Raw genomic sequence first — 10430 nt, 5'->3', positions numbered from 1 at the left:
GCGAGCCGAGCAGCTGATGGAGGCGAAGGGGGGACCCAAACTCGCGCCCAGCTGAGCGGCTGCCGTGCGCTCCGAGCCTTGCAGGGGAGACGCTGCAACCAAAAAAGTTCCTGCTCGTCTCGGCAGAGTTAAAAAAAAAAGAGTCTCCTCGCCCCGCGTCTCCCCTTTTCGTTTTGCACCCCTGATCTCCGGCGAGGTGGAGTGCAGGGCGGCTCGCCAGGGACTGGGGTGTCTCTGCGCGCCTTGTGGGTACTGTGCGCGCCGCCGGATGCCCAGCCCGCAGGGATGTACAAAAGAGAGGCGAGCCGTGGCGGCCGCTCTTAGCCGAAGAGAACTTTTTCACACAATGCCCAGGAGCGCTCCGAGCTGCGCGCACGTCCAGAAAGGCTCCAAGCAGCGGTGGCGACGGCTAAAGGTGGGACAAGACGGCGGAGAAAAGGCAATCCAAAGAAGCTGAGAAGGAGGAGGAGGAATCTGCTGCATCTTTTCCCTGCAAAGAAAGGACGCTTGGTTATAGCGAGCAAAGAGCGGTGGCGAGAGGGGAGCGCTGGCACTTTTCACGCCAAGTTGCTCCGTCGCGCGTCCCGTCGGCTCTCGGCGCGAGTTTTGCTGAAAGGACCGGACGGACTTTTCTTGCTCTCTGTGAGTAACCATCCATCCCGGAGCCGCGGGGGGCTCATTTTAGCCATGCAAACGCTGGTCCCCCAGCCCGCACAAGTCGCTTGAAGGGAGGGGAAGGGGCAACAGAACAAGAGAAGGCTGCGCCTTGGTGGGAGGCAGCGACGGCTCTCGGACCGACGGCTTGTTTCATCTGGCGCCTGCCCCGCACGCGAGAAGAGATGCCCGCGGCTGCGGAGGCGATGACAACCCGCGCTTCCCCACCTGGGCTCCGCTGGTGATGTGGATTGGCGCTGTCCGCCTGACTCTCCACGGACTTTGGGCATCTCTGGGTTGTTTTGGCTTGCCTGCTCTGTTGGCCTTTGGCTGTGAGTGAGGATCTTTGCCCCGCCTTGCTCCACATCCTGGCTTGCACCATGGGCTCTTCCACCTGGCCTCTTCTCCCCTACTTCGCCTCCTTCTTGCTGCTGCCTCCGCTCCACGCCTCAGCTGAGCCCCGGCAGCTGTTCCAGGTGCTGGAGGAGCAACCTCCGGGCACCTGGGTGGGCACCATTGCCACCCGACCGGGCTTCACCTATCGCCTGAGTGAGCACCATGCCCTCTTCTCCATCAACGCCACTTCAGGAGACCTCCACACCCGTGCCACCATCGACCGCGAGAGCCTGGCCAGCGATGTGATGGATCTTGTGGTGCTCTCCAGCCAACCGACCTACCCCAGCGAGGTGCGTGTGGTGGTGCTGGACCTGAATGACAATGCTCCCGTCTTCCCGGACCCTTCCATTGTGGTGACTTTCAAGGAGGACACGGGGAGCGGCCGGCAGCTTATCTTGGACACGGCTACCGATGCAGACAGCGGGACCAATGGTGTGGACCACAGCTCTTACCGCATCGTGGGTGGCAACGAAGAGGGCCGCTTCCGGCTCAACATCACTCTCAACCCTAGTGGGGAAGGGGCCTTCCTGCACTTGGTCTCTCGTGGTGGGCTGGATCGAGAGGCCACCCCGGCCTACCAACTGCTGGTGCAGGTGGAGGACAAAGGGGAGCCACGGAGGCGTGGATACTTACAAGTCAACGTCACGGTGCAGGATATAAATGACAACCCACCAGTCTTTAGCCAGACCCTCTACCAAGCTCGTGTGCCTGAGGATGCACCTGTCGGGGCCAGTGTCCTGCAGGTGACGGCGGCAGATGCTGATGAGGGCACCAATGCTGACATCCGCTACCGCCTGGAGGGGGCAGAAAGTGTTGCTGCCGATGGAACGGGCGCGCTTCCTTTTGAGGTGGATCCGGAAAGTGGGGTCATCCGGATCCGGGAGGTGCTGGACTACGAGTCCCGGCGGCAGTACTCCCTCACCGTCCAGGCTACAGACCGCGGGGTGCCGGCTTTAAGTGGACGCGCCGAGGCTCTGATCCGCCTGCTTGACGTGAACGATAACGAGCCTCGGGTCAAATTCCGCTATTTCCCGGCCTCCTCCCGCTTTGCCTCTGTGGATGAGAATGCGGCGCCCGGCACAGTGGTGGCGCTGTTGACTGTGAGTGATGCCGACTCGCCGACGGCCAATGGGAATATCTCGGTGTCCATCTTGGGTGGGAACGAGCAGCGCCACTTTGAGGTGCAGAGCAGCAAAGTCCCCAACCTGAGCCTTATAAAAGTGGCCGCTGCTCTCGACCGGGAGCGCATACCCACCTATAACCTCACCGTGGCTGTGATGGACAACTTTGGGGCTCCCCCGCCATCCCCCAGTGCCCTCCCCTCTGCCCTGAGCCCCAAAGGAGCTGCTCCTGCCCCGGTGAGCCGTTCCTCTGTGGCTAGCCTGGTGATCTTTGTGAATGACATTAACGACCACCCGCCTGTCTTTGGGCAGTCGGTGTACCAAGTGAATATCAGTGAAGAAGTGCCACCTGGGAGCTATGTGCAAGGCCTGAGTGCTACGGATCGTGACTCTGGTCTTAACGCCAACCTCAAGTATAGTATTGTTTCTGGCAATGAGCTGGGCTGGTTCTGTATTAGTGAGCACAGCGGCTTAGTCACCACCATTGACACCATCATGGCTAGGCCTATCCTGGGGGTTTCTGGCCCAAGCACAGCAGCTTCTGGTGGGCTAGACCGGGAGATAGCTTCCCAGGTAGTGCTAAACGTCAGCGCTCATGACCAAGGTGTGCAGCCCAAAGTTTCCTATGCCCAGCTGGTCGTGAATATCCTGGATGTTAATGATGAGAGGCCCCAGTTTGGCCAGCCAGATGGTTATCATGTGTCTGTGGCAGAGAATTCCCCTTCAGGAACTGAGCTGCTAGTCCTCACTGCTGCCGATGGCGACTTAGGAGATAATGGCACAGTGCGCTTCTCCTTGCAAGAGTCTGAGCCAGGAGGGGGGGCGGGTGGTCTGTCGGTCGCTCCGTGGGGATTTTTCCGCTTGGATCCTATATCAGGCAGGCTCAGCACAATCTCACAGCTAGATCGGGAAGAACAGGGGCAATACACCCTGCAGGTCCTAGCCACTGACCTGGGCTCTCCTCCCCTCTCCTCAGTGGCTCAGGTTAACATCAGCTTGCTTGATGTGAATGATAACAGCCCCCTGTTCTACCCTGTCCAGTACTTTGCCCACATCCAAGAAAATGAGCCTGCAGGCAGTTACGTAACCACTGTGTCTGCCAGTGACCCCGACCTTGGGCTGAATGGGACCATCAGGTACAGCATCTCGGCAGGAGACACCTCCAGGTTTCAGATTCATAGCCTGACGGGAGTTATCACCACCAAAACAGTCCTGGATAGGGAGGAAAAGACTGCTTACCAGCTGCAGGTAGTCGCCAGTGATGGCGGCAACCTCCAGTCCCAGAACCAGGCAATCGTTACTGTCACTGTCTTAGACACCCAGGATAATCCCCCGGTGTTTAGCCAGGATATCTATAGCTTTGTGGTGTTTGAAAATGTGGCCTTGGGTTACCATGTAGGCCGTGTTTCTGCTTCCTCTATGGACCTGAGCACCAACATCACTTACCTGATTACCACAGGCGATCAGAGGGGTATCTTTGAGATTCACAAGATGACAGGCCTGATTACCACTGCCAGTGTCATAGACAGGGAAGAGCAGGCCTTTTACCATCTCAAAGTGGTGGCGAGTGGTGGAACAATAACAGGGGATGCTTTGGTCAATATAACTGTCAGAGATTTAAATGACAATTCCCCCCACTTCCTGCATGCCGTGGAAAGTGTGAATGTGGTTGAGAACTGGAGTACTGGGCATACCATCTTCCAAGCCAAAGCAGTTGACCCTGATGAAGGGGTGAACGGCAAGGTCCTCTACAGCCTTAAGCAAAATCCCAAGGACCTATTTAATGTCAATGAGCAGAGTGGTGCTGTAACCTTGACAGGGCCGCTGGACATAAATGCTGGGTCTTATCAAGTGGAGATTATGGCCACAGATTTGGGGGTCCCTCAGCATTCCTCTAGTTTCATTTTAACAGTCTCTGTCCATGATGTAAATGACAACCCACCTGTGTTTGATCAGCTCTCCTACGAAGTCACCATCTCTGAGCTGGAGCCTGTGAACTCCAGGTTCTTTAGCGTGCATGCTTCTGACCGAGATTCAGGCGCAAATGGAGAAATAGCTTATGCCATAATGGGAGGAAATACTGGAGATGCCTTTGGCATATTTCCAGATGGGCAGCTGTATATAAAGTGTGAGCTGGATCGTGAACTTCAGGAAAGATACACGCTACTGGTGGAGGCTTCTGATAGAGCTGTAGAACCGCTCAGCGCCACTGTAAATGTCACTGTTATTCTAGAAGATGTCAATGATAACAGGCCATTGTTTAACAGTACCAATTATGTTTTTTATTATGAGGAGGAGCAGAAGGGTGGGTCCTTTGTAGGTAAAATCAGTGCTGTTGACAAAGACTCTGGGTCGAACGGTGAAGTCAGATACTCATTTGAACACATGCAGCCTGATTTTGAGTTGAATGCCATGAGTGGGGAAATAAGAAGCACACATCAGTTGGACAGGGAATCCCTTATGAGGCAGAGGGGAGCAGCTGTGTTTACGCTTACAGTCATTGCGATGGATCAGGGGTTGCCAAAGCCTTTAAGGGACCAGGCAACTGTGCAGGTTTACTTGAAGGATATCAATGATAATGCACCCAAGTTTTTAAAAGAACTTTACCAAGCTACAATATCAGAACTAGCTGCAAACCTGACACACGTTTTAAGGGTGTCTGCCTCTGATGTTGATGAAAGCAATAATGGACTGATCCACTATTCTGTCATTAAGGGCAACGAAGAAAACCAGTTTACAATAGACAGTGGCACTGGTCAGGTGACTTTAATTGGCAAACTGGACCACGAAGCTACTGCAGCTTACTCACTTACCATCCAAGCAGTAGATTCTGGGGTGGTTCCCCTAAGCTCTGTTTGTACATTGAACATTGACATACTGGATGAAAATGACAACAGCCCTTCCTTCCCCAAGTCAACTTTGTTTGTTGATGTCTTGGAAAACATGAGGATTGGGGAACTTGTGTCTTCTGTTACTGCCACTGATTCTGACTCGGGGGACAATGCTGACCTTCAGTATAGCATTACAGGAACAAATAACCACGGGACGTTTAGCATCAGTCCCAACACTGGCAGCATTTTCCTGGCCAAAAAGTTGGATTTTGAAACCCAGTCCATGTATAAACTAAACATCACCGCAAAAGACAAAGGAAGGCCTCCTCAATCCTCTACCATGTCCGTTGTAATATATGTCAGGGATTATAATGACAACCCACCCAAATTCCCACCTGGAGATATATTTAAGTCTGTTATTGAGAACATTGCCATTGGCACCTCAGTCATTGCTGTAACTGCTCATGACCCAGATGCAGATATTAATGGGCAGCTGACCTATACAATCATTCAGCAGATGCCAAGAGGGAACCACTTCCGTATCGACGACGTCAAAGGAACAATATATACCAGTGCCGAAATAGATCGTGAGTTTGCTAATCTCTTTGAGCTAACAGTAAAAGCAACTGACCAGGCTGTCCCTGTAGAATCTAGAAAGTTTGCTTTGAAGAATGTGACCATTTTGGTAACTGACCAGAATGACAACATTCCTACTTTTGTATCACAAAATGCCCTTGCTGCAGACCCCTCTGTTGTGATTGGCACAGTTCTAACCACGATTGTTGCCGCGGATCCTGATGAAGGAGCAAATGGAGAGGTGGAGTATGAAATCATTAATGGGGACACAGACACCTTTATTGTGGATCGATACAGTGGGGACCTGAGAGTGTCAACAACCTTAGTGCCATCTCAGCTTATCTACAGCTTCATTGTTGCAGCCACAGATCTTGGCCCAGAGAGAAGGAAATCCACCACTGAGATGACTGTAATTCTGCAAGGACTTGATGGGCCTGTATTCACTCAGCCAAAATACATCACCATTTTAAAAGAAGGTGAGCCTATTGGGACAGATGTGATATCCATCGAGGCAGCTAGTCCTAGGGGCACTGAAGCTCTAGTGGAGTATTTCATAGTCTCGGTGCGTTGTGAAGACAAAATGTTTGGCCGACTCTTCACCATTGGGCGCCACACTGGGGTGATCCAGACTGCAGCCATTTTGGACCGGGAACAAGGAGCTCGCCTGTATCTGGTGGACGTTTATGCCATCGAAAAATCTGCTGCTTTGCCACGAACTCAGAGAGCAGAGGTAACATCTATTTTATTTCTATTTTATTTATTTATTTGAAAAGTAAATAGCTGTTTTGTTTTTGGTCCTGTCAGCTCAGTTCATTTATGCTGTTCTCCTTTACATATTTTTGTACCCAGTCCCCTTGCTTCCGGAGGAATTTACTTCAGAGTAGACTTGCATGGACTTCTCAGAAGTAAGTCCCACTGAGTTCAGAGGGACTTACTCCCAGGAAAACATGTATAGATTTGCAGTCTTTGTCTTGCAGAAGTCAACTGTTTTACAGGTATCAAGGTTTTTCATTGTTGGAATTTTGTTCTTCGCTGTGTTTTCTTCAGCATTAATATCCACTCAACAGATTGTGTTGGAGCAAAGCAGAGCTGTTTTTCCTTTGACATCCGTGAGCTGATTAGCATTCTGCATAAGTGACTTTTCGTTCTAACTGCACATGCCAATTCACTCGGTATTAACTATTTGGCTTTAACTGTGGGCTCTGACATTTTCTCTATGTATGAAAAATGCTGTATGATACGGGGCTTTCTCTTAGGCCTCTTGCTGGTCACTTCAGTTTATCTTAACTTGCTAAGTAGACTTTTGAATTTTTAGCTGCTTCTACGAGAGAGAGGACTGTTTTCTTACTGATCATTGTTCAATGCTAGAGCATTTGGACAAGGCCCAGGAAAATTTTGACTCCTCTTCCAAATGAGTTTCCCTTCACCTCTGAACACAGCTTCTATTCCTCTGGTCTTGCCAATATTCAGGATTGTGTCTAAAGACTTGCTGATACCCTTAGGTTGTTACAGAAGCCAAATGGTGAATGTTAAAAAGACTCTGTTAGTAACCTGATTGGTGATTTAGAGTGAACGGATTCCAAAACATTAGTTATGATATCTTAATGTTCTGCCAAGTGTCTGTTTCTGCTGAAGGTGTTTTGCTGTTAAGCAAGCATATTTGTATAATCTTTCATGTGGTTAGAATATGTATTGTTTTCCAGAGAGATAAATTTGGAAACTTCTCAGCCAACAAGGCAGGGCTCCCCCCCCCTTTTGACATTGTTCAGACCCCTCTAACTTCTGCACTGCACTCTGAGTCATTGCATTTTTGTACACTGGAAGTGCACTGGAACCTCTTCTATAGCCAACCAGCAGGGGATGCCGGAAGTGTAGAATGAGTCAAACATTTCCCTTACGGTCTTCAGCCTTTTAGTTCTGAAACTGAGCACAATTGCATATTCCAAAGACTGACGTCAATATGCTAATCCACACTGCAACCCTCTGCAAGTTTACTTGGGAGTTGGAAAAGTTTGGAAGCTTTAATCCTGGAAATAAGCCCTATTTAATTGACTGGGACATACATCTGAGTAAACTTGCATAGGTTTGCACTGTAAAACTCCACATTTTCTTGTTTCGTCAGTATACTGTACTTGCATCAGTTTACTCTGGAATTATGCCTTTGAGATGAACTGAGTGTGTGGACAGCAGCGATTGCAAAAACGTCGTTTGCATTTGTTTTTCACAATAAGTTTTAAAGGCAGAAAGTGGCTGAAAAGAGCATAATTTGTTGTTACATGATTTCTTAGGGCTTCATTAGAAAGATCAATAAGGAATTTGACCACATTAGAGATTTCAGCTATGTTATAATGAATGATTCATATTACTAGAAGGAATCATAATGTGCTTTATTACGGAAGAAATAATGTTATCAACAGGTTTTCAGCTCCAACTACGAGTTCAGCTCAGTTATATTGAAGGAGCTAAGCCAAAACAAGGTTCACATTTGAGTTTAAAGGTGTTATAAATTGGGGTGTTAATATATAGTATCCAATTATGGGAAAGTTAAGTATAAGCTTGCAATCTCTTACTTCCATGCACTTAATTGAAGCTTCAAGACCTATTCATGCAAATAACCGGGTGCCTGTGGAAGGAACAGGTATTACTTAGAAGACCTGCACTGCCCGAGCTACCTCCGCCCTGTCCCACTAAGTAGGACGCTGCTACTGGGAGGCTGGATCCATGGCATCACCATGCCAAGGCAACTGATTTTCAAATAAATGTTCCACCAGGAGCTCTCAAGAGGCTTTATATAGGTTAAACACCAGCTTGACAAAACCATTCAGTAGTGGACAGCATAGTGGGGCAGAGATTCTTACCTGACCTAATGGCAGGTGAGTAGCAAAGGCTTATCATGAGGAGGGGACAGGGAAGGTGGTGGCAAGTTTAGCTTGGTGCAAAGGCACTGGCAGAGCCAACACGCCATTCCTGGTGGTGTGTTTGCAACTCCTCTCTTCTCCTCCTCTTCCTCAGCGATTCACCTGCCGGGAGGTTAAGCAAGTGCCTCCATTTGCACCACACTGTCTGTTACTGAAACCAATGATGTAGGTGGTGGGAAGTCTGCATAGGATTAAAACCCCAATGTTATACATTTCCCAATGAAGCAGAATAATAATCCACCTCCCCCTTTAAAATAGCGGCATCCTTGAAAAGTAACAGCACATTGCTGCCCTGGTCGTGGTGCAATGGGTCATGGCGTCTGACTCTTAGCCAGAAGGTTGGTGGTTCGTGCCCACCCAGGGACGGCTCTGGGCAGAATTCCTGCATTGCAGGGGGTTGGACTAGATGACCCTCAGGATCCCTCCCAACTCCATGATTTTATCATTTCTGGGGAGGAAGGGCAAGGTAGACATAACTTCGTGTTCTCTACACTGCTTATTTAAGTTATCTGACAGGGCTTTCCTGCCCTGTGCTAAGCAAGTATTTTGAACAGGAGAGAACATTCTGAAACACCAGGGAGCCCCCAAGGCTGCTCTGGTGATGCGGAGAGGGGAAGGGACCTAAACCTGGGGCAATCATGCTGTGTAATGCAATTTTGGGGGGTAACTTACTTTTACAAATGTATTTGAAACTTACGTTTATAGAGCTTGTTGCTTTCATTTGGTTCTGTGTGAGATGTCAGGCAATTTCTAAAGGAATTTGTTGGAAGCATGATTAAGATGCCTGGATTTTTTAAAAAATATATAATACCCCTGAACAAGTAAAGATTGATGTTTTCCTTGGAGTTTTCATATAACTATTTAGGCTCCCTGGTGTTTCTTCCCCCTCCCCAATCTCCCCTTCCGCCACTGTTGTTTTTGTAATCTACCGTGTTTCCCCTATTTTAAGACGTAGTCATTATATAAGCCATAGCAGGATTTTAAGCGTTTAGGAAATAAAAGCCATACCCTGAAAATAAGCCATACCTCCGAGGAGCGAGACCGCTGAGTGCCCCAGCCAGCCAGCGGGACCCAGCACGCTGGCCGCGGCAAGAGTATAGAAAAGCAGTGCCCCGAGCCTCTGGGAGCCGGCAAGAGCAGGAGGCGGCTTGCCAGGTCGGCATCCAGCAGTGCGCGCGGAGCACCCTGAGCCTCTGCGAGCAAGCCGCCGGTTCCAGTGGCGGGGCGGCAGGCCGCCTCGGGCAGGCAAAAAAAGAGAGGCCAGGCTGCTGGCTCGGGCGCGCGGAGCGCCCCGAGCCTCTGAGAGTCAGCAGGACGAGGAGGAGGCTTGCCGGGTCGTCGTCCAGCAGCGCGCGCGGAGCGCCCCGAGCCTCTGAGAGCCAGCAGGACGAGGAGGCGGCTTGCCGGGTCGTCGCCCAGCAGCGCGCGCGGAGCGCCCCGAGCCTCTGAGAGCCAGCAGGACGAGGAGGAGGCTTGCCGGGTCGTTGCCCAGCAGCGCGCGCGGAGCGCCCCGAGCCTCTGAGAGCCAGCAGGACGAGGAGGAGGCTTGCCGGGTCGTCGTCCAGCAGCGCGCGCGGAGCGCCCCGAGCCTCTGAGAGCCAGCAGGACGAGGAGGAGGCTTGCCGGGTCGTCGCCCAGCAGCGCGCGCGAAGCGCCCCGAGCCTCTGGGATTGTTGTTGCTGCTGCTGGCTGCCGGAGGCTCGGGGCGCTCCGCGCGCGCTGCTGGGCAACGACCCGGCAAGCCTCCTCCTCGTCCTGCTGGCTCTCAGAGGCTCGGGGCGCTCCGCGCGCGCTGCTGGGCGACGACCCGGCAAGCCTCCTCCTCGTCCTGCTGGCTCTCAGAGGCTCGGGGCGCTCCGCGCGCGCTGCTGGGCGACGACCCGGCAAGCCTCCTCCTCGTCCTGCTGGCTCTCAGAGGCTCGGGGCGCTCCGCG

At 51.4% G+C, this 10430-nt stretch overlaps 1 protein-coding gene across 1 annotated transcript in view; it reads left to right on the top strand.

Annotated features, from left to right (window-relative positions):
- The first annotated feature begins 889 nt into the window (after positions 1-889).
- Positions 890-10430, top strand: part of FAT4 (FAT atypical cadherin 4) — a 139909-nt gene continuing 130368 nt past the window's right edge. The window contains exon 1 of the mRNA XM_035111643.3: positions 890-6308. Coding sequence (XP_034967534.3) covers positions 1035-6308 — 5274 coding nt within the window. The 5' untranslated portion in view covers positions 890-1034. The remainder of the gene's footprint in view (positions 6309-10430) is intronic.

Source organism: Zootoca vivipara, chromosome Z1 (assembly GCF_965207765.1).
Source record: "Zootoca vivipara chromosome Z1, rZooViv2.hap1.1, whole genome shotgun sequence".
In the NCBI taxonomy this organism is placed as follows: domain Eukaryota; kingdom Metazoa; phylum Chordata; class Lepidosauria; order Squamata; family Lacertidae; genus Zootoca; species Zootoca vivipara.
The sequence above is the reverse complement of the archived record's forward strand: the minus strand, read 5'-3'. Positions and strand labels throughout refer to the sequence as shown.